Source organism: Actinia tenebrosa, unplaced genomic scaffold (assembly GCF_029948245.1).
Source record: "Actinia tenebrosa isolate PJP-AT-01 unplaced genomic scaffold, QUT_ActTen_1.0 PGA_scaffold3__52_contigs__length_22856419, whole genome shotgun sequence".
NCBI lineage: Eukaryota > Metazoa > Cnidaria > Anthozoa > Actiniaria > Actiniidae > Actinia > Actinia tenebrosa.
In genome coordinates, this window is record NW_028292580.1 from 16,519,858 (window position 1) to 16,531,225 (window position 11,368).

General features: G+C 37.5%; 2 protein-coding genes across 2 annotated transcripts; both read left to right on the forward strand.

The window, feature by feature from the left end:
- Positions 1 to 1,330: 1,330 nt before the first annotated feature.
- On the forward strand, positions 1,331 to 8,724 carry LOC116305901 (uncharacterized). Its single transcript, XM_031715900.2, has 3 exons — positions 1,331 to 2,083; positions 3,855 to 5,294; positions 6,160 to 8,724. Exons 1-3 carry the CDS (start codon positions 2,014 to 2,016, stop codon positions 6,435 to 6,437), a joined length of 1,788 nt encoding a protein of 595 aa, XP_031571760.2. The 5' UTR covers positions 1,331 to 2,013; the 3' UTR covers positions 6,438 to 8,724.
- A 1,441-nt stretch (positions 8,725 to 10,165) lies between these two features.
- On the forward strand, positions 10,166 to 11,240 carry LOC116305939 (uncharacterized). The gene is made up of 2 exons (XM_031715942.2): positions 10,166 to 10,792; positions 11,128 to 11,240. The coding sequence occupies exons 1-2, from the start codon at positions 10,222 to 10,224 to the stop codon at positions 11,169 to 11,171; spliced, it is 615 nt and encodes a 204-aa protein (XP_031571802.2). The 5' UTR covers positions 10,166 to 10,221; the 3' UTR covers positions 11,172 to 11,240.
- Positions 11,241 to 11,368: the final 128 nt, after the last annotated feature.

Here is an 11,368-nt window from a genome sequence, read left to right on the forward strand (position 1 = left end):
GTATTTAAGGATGTAAATGACAGCAAGCAGCAGTCACAGAAGTACTTTTTGCCTTTGTGCTTAGTATGTCTGTAGAATAGTCTGCTAATGTGTTTAACCCATGAGTAGTGTCCGCCGTGGTAGAATAAATGTACACGCTCTCCTTTACTTTTTGACAGAACTAACGGTACTATCGTCCGCTCTCTGACTCCGTAAACGTTAATTGCTAGATCGTTTATTTCCTCAAATATGGGGATGTCTATCAACTGCATGGGAAATTCCACACCATCCCACTCTAAATCGTCTGTGGGATACTTACTTGTCCTACAGGGATCCTTCTCTGCTGGATACAGTGCAGACCTGATTGCCCACATAAAGCATCGATTGTCTTCATTCTTCACGTTTACAATAGCCTTCTTCCTTTCTACCCACGTTGGTAGCGGTACGTAACTCCCCCCTCGTATGGGTACGTACCTGGCCATACTTATCTCTATTCCTTCAACCTCCTCTACTGTCCAACCCGATCCTTCTTTCGTGTAGTTAGACAGCGACTCCATTATTGCTTCTAAGGCTTCACTGAGTGACCTATCCAGATTCGTGGATTCTAATATCACTAACGACTTTGATCGCAACATTGCTGTCGTCATTACCTCGTCTTTTGACAAACTTACTTCTACCATTATGCTCGCTTTCAGGGCTCCTAATTCTTCTATACCTTTTCGGAGAGTCCTTTTAACCTTCCTTTCTGACTGACGCCAAAACTGTCTAACGTCAATCTCACCGTTACCGGGTATTGACACCGTGCTGAAGTTGCTTTGGGATTCCATCTATATAATAGGAAATATTTTATACCTAATACCAAGCACTTTTTAGGTCGTCGTAGTCGTACTCACAGTCCTGACAATGCCAAAACAATTTAACCTTAGTCTCAAACTTCTTACCACATCCACAATCATAACTGCTCATACACTTCGTCTTCATTTTCAAATGCTTTTTCAAATCCGCTTCTTTCTTAAAAGTTCTCTTACATTCTTCGTACTCCATATATAGACTAATATATTTAAGTGCGCTGTTGCCCTCAACCACACTTGGAGTGGGGGTCGTCCGTAGGTGGATTTTTGATACGGATCTTGCCCGTGTTGAGATTGCGCTGGAACCCCCATTCCCTATACTACTCAAGTAAACATTAGAGAAAATTAGAAACAAAACACGAAACAACAACAACAAAAAAATATGGAAGCAATGAGGAATCGGTTATTATCTATCACGTGTGTGTGTGTGTGTGTGAGGGGCAGGGGGTTGGGCGGCGGTGGCCCGGGGGGGGGGGGGGGGGGGGGGGTTGGTCTGAGACTTGAGGATGGATCGTTTATACATTGACAGCTATATGAAGGATAACAATCACTAGTAAGGGGGATCGTAAAAAAAGATAGCTATAAGTGCCTCTTGGATGGCTTCAAAAAAAACCTACTCATCAATGACAATTTTTGTGGATTTTTTCGAATTTGTATACGAATTTGCGGATATCCACCCCCGATGTTTTCCTCAAATCGAAACTCACGAAAAGAAGAAGAAGAAGAAACAAACAATCAAACAAACGAACGAACAAACGAACGAACAAACAAACGACTTACGAAATTTTGAGAAAGTATTACACAATAGTCTATATTGTTCAGTTATTGTTCGGTACTGATATTGTTCGGTATTATTAGTGGTTACCATGACTACAGGGGTCACATTACATGCCCGAGCTATAGCTACTAGACAGCCACCTCATTTCTTATCCTTCCGCGAATAATCTAAAGATTTCGCGGTATATTATAACCTAATATTCATATATTTTGATCCTTGAGGAAAATAAGAATTTTTTGAGTCCCTATTATTGTTAAAAACTCGTTTTTTTAAGGACATTTTGCTCGTAAGATCAAATAATTAGAAATCAAATGCAAAACTTAGAGAATTCCTTGATCGTCCTGTGTATAAATAGTCTGGCGTAATTGATTTTCTCTAAATCAAGACTTCAAACGTTACTCGAAGATGTCTGAAGAAGCGAAGAATGGTGTTGAATCTGAAAGTGTGGCAGATGGAAGCGAAAGTCAAGTTAAAGGTAAGATATCAACTCTCCAATTTATAGGTGATTGGAGTTTTATTCCTCCTAAGTCGAACACTGCTTTCAATGACTGCAGTCGTTTACTACTGTCATGTTTATTATAATTTTTATAATAGAGAGCGACATTAGATAATTTAGTTAATGGTCTTGTGATTTACGGTACTTGAATTCGGTAAAAATCGCGTTATTCACAATCTATAGTACATCAAAGCGATTGTGTAATTGAAGGTCAGAATAACTCTTTTAACTTAATTTCTGTCACTCACAAGCTGAATGTATATTCATATACCTTTCAATTTCATAAGGCTATTTCAGTATGGAACATATAGTATTCTTAGCAAATTATATGAATAATTATATGATGACATTATTATCTATTTTAAAGACAAAATTATGTTCCTCTTGAGACAAAAATTCCATGGTGAAATCATGCTGTTTTATTGTCTCATACACCTAATGCATTTCATTGGGATGTATCTCTGAGTAAGTCTTGTTGTAACACCTTGTTGCCGGCAAGAGGAGGTAGCGAGGTGACTGGCAATAGGCAATAGCTCATTGAATTGCAGGCATGCATCTAAAAAGGAATATTCAAGATCTTCAAAATGGCTTTGTTGAATGCAAGCAATGCTGAATGATCTCACCATCAACCTCTCCTTAACAAGAATAATAATAAGTAACTCCAATCATCTTAGCTAATCTTGGATCTTGGAATGACCTATCTCTCATCGCCAATCGCCTATTGCCTACCACCTATTTCCTTTGGCTCTAACAACCAGCAAATTTTCTAGTAATTGACATTATGTTTTGACCACGCTGGCTAATGAATCATCCTTGAGGGATTGCATGGTATTAAGCCTTTTAAAAAGATAATTTCATGATACTCAATGTATACTTATAAAACACATATAAATAACTTTATAGCAGCTCAGTCATTTTCATGAGGGTATTGATTAAGATGAAAACAATGAAAAATATTTTTTAGTCTTGCTATTATACCGCCTGATTAAGAGTGTGGATGGAATCCAATTTGATGTTAAGTTTGGGATTGTTTTTTTCAATCGGTAACATCTTGAAGATCAGGCAGTCTAGTTTTCCGGCCTTGACACTTCTCAAGGATGGTACATGTACAGCTGTCAGTCAGATCCAAGACTTTTGGGTTGACCTCATTGTCTGCTTGCATGTTGATGTTTTTCAATTGTAGAGAATAGGTGCTCGTTAAGCATAACTTCTTTCATGCTCTGTCCAGAAATACAGCTTTTAGGAAGTGCAAAAAGCATTCAAAAGTTTGAGAAGCATTATTTTTAGCTTGTGCTTTTCTTTGCATTTCTTCTATGCTTTCATCAATAATTATTTCATGCATACTGTATTAGTGAATGAAGCATGGAAGAAGCTGTTTGACTTCTAACAATGGGTGCATGTGTTGAGGTACTTTATTTGACACAGTTTTTCATAATGATCATAATTTAGACATTTGAAATTTGTTTTTGGTATGGATATTTTCTGGACAAAATTTTATATCTGAATAAGAAAATGCTTTATTTACAGAAACCAGGAGAAAAGTGGTTATAATTTTGCCAGGCCAGAATGAATTACTTCCAATATCTTGACAGCCAAAACATTTTTGCAAAATACTGTGAAATGCACCTTTGCATAATCTCTCAAAATGAGCAACCAGGCCTAGGGTTTGACTAGGAAATATACATACTGCCCTTCCCTGAAAAGGGAATGACGATGCTGAATTTAAAATTCTTTATCTTTTTTTAAAAAGATACCGAAGTAAAAGGTTCTGATGAAGCCAAGGACACGAGTACTGAAAGCATCCCTGAGAATCCTGCACCTGCTAATGAGACAGAAACACAACCAGACAAACTGGATAAACCAGAATCAGGGCAAGAAGGAAAAAATGAACAAGCAGAACCTGAAAAGACAAAAGAAGAAGACGAAGAAAAGAAAGATTCTGAACAAGAAACCCCAGAAGGTGCTGTAAAAGACAAAGAAAATGAAAAGACAGCAGATAGTGATGTAGAAAAGAAAACAGATTCAGGAGCTGCAGAGGATTCTCCTGACAAAACATCAGAATCGGAAAAATCAACAGAAAAAGAGGCTGAGGCTGAAAAGCTGCCTGCAAAGGAGCAGTCGAAAGAAGAAGAAAGCCAAAAAAATCCACAAGAAAAAGGTGCTGAAAAAGGAGAAAAGTCAGTTAATGAAGAAACATCAAAGGATGCTGCAAGGACAGAGGAGCCTGGTGTGGAACCCAAGAAACCTGTTGAGCAGGAAACTGAACATGAAAAACCTGCTGAACAAGGAAATCCAGAAGAACCTGCTAAACAAGAAACTGAACAAGAAAAACCAGAGAAAGAAACTGGATCAGAAAAACCGGATGATAAAGAAAAAGAACCAGAAAAGCCTGCTGAATCAGAAGGTGAAGCGGCAAAACCTGTTGAACCAGAAAAAACAGCCGACGAATGTGCTGAGCCTGAAAAACCTGCTGTGGAAGAAGTTGAATCAGAAAAACTTGCTGACCAGGAAACCCAACCAGAAAAACCTGCTGAACAAGAAAATGAGGCAGAAAAACCTGCTGAATTGGACAACCAATCACAGGAAAAACCTGATGAGCAAGAAAACGAGGTAGACAAGTCTGTTGATCAAGAAAAAGCTGCAGGATTGGTCAACCAATCACAGGAAAAACCTGCTGACCAAGAAAAGACTGATGTGCAAGAAGAACCTGCTGAGAAAGAAAAACCTGATCTATCAACAGAGGAAGCTGGTCCAGATCAACCCGCTACTGATGAGTCAAAACACGTTGAACAAGAATCCGAGAATGTCGAGAAAGAGAGTGGGTCAGAAAAACTTACTGAAAAGGCGGACGAACAAGAAAAACCTGCTGAAAATGAAACAGAACCAGAAAAACAAGTCGGGAAAGATGAAACAGAGAAACCTGTCGAAAACAAGGTTTTAGCGGAACCGATGAAGCGGGTTTCAGTGTCGGAGTCAGTGAAGTCTACAGCATGGAAAGAGTCTCTAACAACAGACCATCCTGACAACACCCCCAGAACAAGGTCCAGAGATGATCTTCACAACAAACAACACGCAGATAGAAGGCTTGTCTATGAATTGGAAAGAAAACAAGAACAAGAATTAGAATATCAAAAGAAGATTCATGGCCTACAAAAAGAGATCGCCCGCATAAAAGGAAGTGCAAGTCAAGGTGAGAACTAAAGGACTGTCTGTTGATAAATGTAGCGGCAAGGTGTACTACTTCCGGTATGGATGAGGGAGACGGGGTTGATCTAGGGGAGGGGAAAGGAGAGAGTACACCTCCCCCACACTTTTTCACTGTACAGTATGTATGTTTCCCCCTTGGTAAAAAATATAATATCAGGCTATTCCCCGAGAGGTTGCAGTGCACCCCCCTGAGGTAGTTTACTCATAAATGTTACCATTTATTTTAAATTTTATGCGCATATACCGCAACTGGTAATAACTTATTAGGGCGTAAAATATAAAGACATGCTATTCCCTCAGAGGTAACAGCACCCCTCCTTTGAGGTAGTTTACTCTTACTGCGGTTACCATTCATTTTAAATTTCATACGCTTGTATATACCGCAACTGGTAACAACTTATTAGGGCGTGGCTTGAATATGACGCCGGTGGTAGGTTTGCAGCGTTGATTTGTTAATATTTTTCTTTAACCCCTTCAACGCCTGTGATCTCACGCGTTTTGATTGGTTGAACAGAGGTCGTCTATCGCATCCATACCGTGACGTGACTGGATTTCTCTCGTTTATACTATATCTACTCCTTGTAAAGGAAACATTGAGATTGCATGAATAGACCTTGTGCAGTATTTGCCTATTTTAGACCACGTGTCATTCATCAGACCACATGTCATCCATCAGTCCCTCGAGAATAATTCCTTAGATTTACAGGTATAAAGTAACGAAAATTGACCTCCGCAAAAGTGGTGAAATGGGGAAGCATTACGCTCAAAGTAGAAGAGAGTGAATGCTTGTAGTTCTTCTCAAAATCTTCAATGAAATGTTTCTTACACGAATGTTATTTATCTCGCAGCATCAGAAAGCAGTTCAAATCAGGACATCTTATGGCAGCAGAAGAATCACGATTTGCAGAGGGATTTGGAAACTTCAGACAGAAAAATCAAAGACCTACAACTGAGATTAAAGCGCTCAACCAAAGATGGACAGCTGAAGGACGACAGGATGGTATACCTAGAAAAAGAAATCGAAGAATTGCGAGAACGCTTGAAGAAGGCTGAAGAAACTAATAACAATGTTTCTGCGCAACAAACACAAGATACAAAGAGTTCTTCCGTATGCTTAATCTTATGAATCGTGCTGTATATTTTAAAATGAATTCTTCACTGGTTCTGATGAACTCCACCTTCAAGGACAAGGGTTGATGCCGTTTTCAATCAGGTGGAATAAGTTTGAGCAGAGATTATCTAGGCCTAATCTTTTATTAAGGCTAAATGATAAGGATGAATGAAGATTTGAATTCGTAAATTTTTCATCAACTGTTCGGGATAGCTAAAAAATTTACCCTTGTTCAGCTCATTATGTTTATACTCTGCATCATCGTTTATGAAAGTAAAGGTCTTCCAATTTCATAGAATATACAGCGACACATTTCAAGATTCGATTTAGAGCCAGTCAAACACTGAGACAATTTTGGAACATCTTAAAAAGTTTCTCCAGTTGGAATTAAAGGTATTTTTATAATTTGAAAAATAGGGGTGCTGCCACATCATTTGGTAGAAATTGAACTTTTGAAGTAACCTCTCCTGACTTATTTCTGGATCATCCCTTATGGACGTACAGTACAGTGGACTTGCACTTGCAGTAGCGTTCCGGAAGCTGTTTTGAGCAACTCTCTTGTGCACGTAGCTTTATTCCTGTCACTAGGTCAGGTCCTGGAGCACGAAATCCTCATACGCACGCGTACAAGTATTTAGTAAACTCTTGTAGATCTAAATATGGTACTACTAAATCCACGTTGAAACAGCTAAATCATTTGATAGCATTGATATTATCAATAAAAGTAATAATATTTGATCATTATTATTATTACACCTTTTGCTGTTCATTAACCGCAAAGGAATATTCATTCAAGCGAAAAAGCATTATCATTAGCGCGAAGAGGCACACAATAACGCGAACGGAGTTTCAAGAGCGCGATGGAACATTCATTAAGGAATTTAGCATAACATTGGACAATCATGAATATGTTTGTGCAGGTTCATTAGCGTTTTCGAAGTTTCATTAGCGCCTTTGTGCAATCAATAGACAAAACCACACATTCAATAACGGTTTTTGGACATTCATTAGCGCAATACATTATTACTTTACTTTTTACACGGGAATTGTAGGATTTTAGCTAGAAGGCAAGGCATTCCACTCGGAGAGCTAAGAAAAAGATTGCTTCTTAGAGCGACTACAAGAAACATAAATGTTATCACGCAACAAAAATGCATGCAGTGGTACAACCACATGCAAACCTATCTTCCCAGATGTATGAATAGAGAAGCAATTCAAGGATAAATACACTTCTTTCTTCAATACCTAACGCCATGTTTTCTTTGTAAAGAACGGTTATATTCATGGGTTGTAAAAAATGTAAAGAAAGCTAAAATCCTACAATTCCCGTGTAAAAAGTAAAGTAATAATGTATTGCGCTAATGAATGTCCAAAAACCGTTATTGAATGTGTGGTTTTGTCTATTGATTGCACAAAGGCGCTAATGAAACTTCGAAAACGCTAATGAACCTGCACAAACATATTCATGATTGTCCAATGTTATGCTAAATTCCTTAATGAATGTTCCATCGCGCTCTTGAAACTCCGTTGGCGTTATTGTGTGCCTCTTCGCGCTAATGATAATGCTTTTTCGCTTGAATGAATATTCCTTTGCGGTTAATGAACAGCAAAAGGTGTATTGATTATTGATGCTACCCTTGTGACACGCCCATTTATATACTTGAAATGACTTTGTACAAAATTGCTGTTTCATTTCCCAGACAACTCTTAAATTTTATTTTCTAAGTAACTGTAGTCACGTACACAAAGTATATTTTTGTTTTCTAAAATATAGATAATTTAAAAGAAAAAGTGACTGAAAAGAAGAAGAAGAAAGAAATGCACTTTTATTTCTTTCTCATCCCTTCAAACCAAAATGTCTTAATTTATTTTGTGTCCTTTCTACCATGCACTTTGCAGATTTTGTTTATATTATTTACGTAGTGTGGTATCCCTATTTAATTTTTCTAGCAAGCAATGCGCATGCGCGTCAATCTCGTACCACATACTCCTATACTCGACGAAAGAATTACGAATTAAGAATTAGACTCGCAATCAAACTTGCATTTTAGTTATTGAATTAAAGTTATTGTGTGAAAAGATAAAATTTTTTATAATTTACACGAAAATTAACTCGTGTGTTTGAATAACTATTTGCTTTGATTTCATTTGAGAGCTACTGGACATATGATGGTTTGTTGACCCTTTTCGAGTGATCTTCCGCTCTCTTTTGTTCTTTCGTTGTCTCTGTTATGTATTTACTCTTGTTAATTGAAGTGAGATAAGTATTTTTAGAGTGCGAATAAAAAAAGGATTTTAATAATTTTGCTTCCTCGTGTTCTCTCTCTTTCGGTCTTTCTATCAGTCTTTTATTTTTGTTCTATACTGCATGTGCGGTTATGGCGGGGTGCATGGATCTAGTGCGTGCGCCTATCTAGCCTTATCTGATTCTAAATCCCACATAAATTAAAGCATCTGATTAAATGAAATTCACATTTGGAAGTCTTTCACTCCCGCATTTTGTTAATGCGTCAGGGCCGTTACCCAGGAAGGAGCACAGGGTGCACGTGCACCCGGTCCGCTCATCTACCTCCATTTGCTTTAAAATTGCATGTAAATTATTTTTTATTGGATCTCTTTCCTTTTCTTTTCTTTTTTCTTTTTGGTTCTCAAATCATTGCCTTTGCACCCCCCCCCCCCCCCTGCAAGAAATCTGGTTACGCCATTGGGCGTTTCTCTACTGAGAGAAGTGCATGTGAAAGTCTGATTCAGGTGGCGCGTGCGTCACTATAGTGCGTCAAAAAGTCACACTTCTGACGTCAACGAGCACTCCGTACTGGAGTCTAATATGCTCCCAAAGCTTAACGACAGGATATTTTAATTCTGACAAAAAATTCTCTTTCTCCAGAAAAAAAGATTAAATGGTTGACTTATTCGAAACTCTGTAAAATGCAAACGAGTAACGCTTTTAGACTCGTTGTTGGAATAAACCGTCATACGTTGCTATGGAGCTCAACAATACTGCGGGCTCAATGTTTTGTTCTCGCCTGCTTTGTTTCAAAAACTTTTGAAAGTATTCATGAAACAATTCTTTTTTTTTAGAAAACGCGTTAAAATTCATCGATCTTCTAAAATGGGCTGTTCTGTCAGTCTTGTAGGTCAAAATTTAAGCACAAGTGTCATTCTCAACACTCCATCAAGCCCTTATTATGGTAAGTAATTCTTAGAACTTTGTATCTCGCGCACCACGCTGGGCCTTTATAACAAAGAACAAAAACACAAAAATTATAAGATAAAGATAATATAACTTAGCCTTAGCATTAGCCATTAAGATCTGCGCTGTTAAATTCCACAGTGTTTTCAGGCTTGTTTTGGAGAATTTCTTGAATTTTGAGGAACCGTGACCTAAGACTTTTGCGGTTTGCGCGGACGCGCAAGGAGTCATATCGTGTATTTTTAACTAATTTAAAATTATTTGACCTAAGAACCTGTTTGTTGTCCTTGAAATATCTTCCGCAATGTTTTTCTTTTTTAGCGTTATGTTAGAGTCTTATGTGGCTGACATGGGGATAATAAAGCGGAATCTCTCATCGTATGTAGACTTGGGGGGGGGGGGGGGGGGAGGTCAGGATTTGAAATTACTGATAGATATGTTTTTCTTTGGGGGGGAGGTGTGTACTATTCTTTTGAACGTTTACTTTCTCTTCTAATTTTACAAAAACATGTAATTTAAACTGTTTTGTTTTTTTCAATTTTAGAGTACAATGAAAAAAGAGAAATCAGTAACAATTACCACCTTAACCAAAGCAGTGCAATAAAAATGAAAATAAAAAGTCAATTCTTTAATAGCCTTAATGGTACTGGTCTTTCCTCATGGCTTCTTAAAGACAAAGAAGCACCTCCACAAACAAGTACCACAGATGATAGCAGAAGGACAAAGGTTTGGAGGGGTTTTACCAGTAAAAGTAGCAAGAGTGCCAAGCTTATTATCAGCCGTGAGCTTGCTAGCTGTAACAATTCAAAGAATAACAGAACATTCACAAGTGATGTTCAATCTCTTGATGGAAGGATAACAGCTAGCTTGAGTAAATTATCCATTCATGAGCAAGGAAGCCTGCCTAGTACATCTAGTTCTTCTTTTCTTCATACCAATCCCAAAGAAGAATACTCTGTTGTATATATATCTGATTTCAATAGCAACTTTTCAGAACTTGATTCTTCTAATCAAGAACATGAAGATGTTTCTATCAGTGGCCTGATAAGAAGAGAAATACCAACGTCAGTCTTCATGCAAGACTGTGATGCCAGGAGAAATAAAAATAACAAGGATACTTCTCTAAGTTTAGAATCTGGGGAGATTGCACTTGAAGTTCACCAAGATTTTTTTAATGGTAATTTCCCTTTATTATCTACTGGTTTTTTATTCTAAACTTTAAGGGGCACTTTGCATGAATATGGAATTAAAAAAACAAAAACAAAAAAACTGGAGATCAAAGCTATTGTGTTAATGCAAAGTGATCCACAAATTTGATGCAAATGAACCAAATCAAAGTGCTTCATGATGGGTTGTAAGAAACCATTGAATGTTTTTTTTTAGTCTGAGTTCTTCAGAAATAGATAAGCACCTCTCACTTTAAAATAGTGCGACTTAGCCCCCTCCCCCTCCTACTTTAAAAAGTGCTCTGCAGTTCCTTATATCATGATAATATATCATTTATTTCAACAGATTTTGGAGATATACGTGATGATGACTTTATTTTTTCTGGTTAAGCTGCATAAGATGGACATTCAAGGAAAAGAAGAAGACACAGCGGAAGGGGCACGAAATCAAGGCATAAAACAAATGCATTACAAAAAAAACTAATTTTTACTTAATAAAACCTTGTTTTGAATAAAAACTTTGTATGAAGTTTAGAAAATGGATTAATTAATTTTGAGGGACATGCAAACGCTCAAAAGAATGATAT

Coding starts and splice junctions, on each gene's coding strand:
- LOC116305901 (XM_031715900.2), top strand. CDS start 2,014: ATGTCTGAAGAAGCGAAGAATGGTGTTGAATCTGAAAGTGTGGCAGAT. Junction 2,084..3,854: donor AAGCGAAAGTCAAGTTAAAG/GTAAGATATCAA, acceptor TTTTTTAAAAAG/ATACCGAAGTAAAAGGTTCT. Junction 5,295..6,159: donor AAAAGGAAGTGCAAGTCAAG/GTGAGAACTAAA, acceptor TTTATCTCGCAG/CATCAGAAAGCAGTTCAAAT.
- LOC116305939 (XM_031715942.2), top strand. CDS start 10,222: ATGAAAATAAAAAGTCAATTCTTTAATAGCCTTAATGGTACTGGTCTT. Junction 10,793..11,127: donor TCACCAAGATTTTTTTAATG/GTAATTTCCCTT, acceptor TTATTTCAACAG/ATTTTGGAGATATACGTGAT.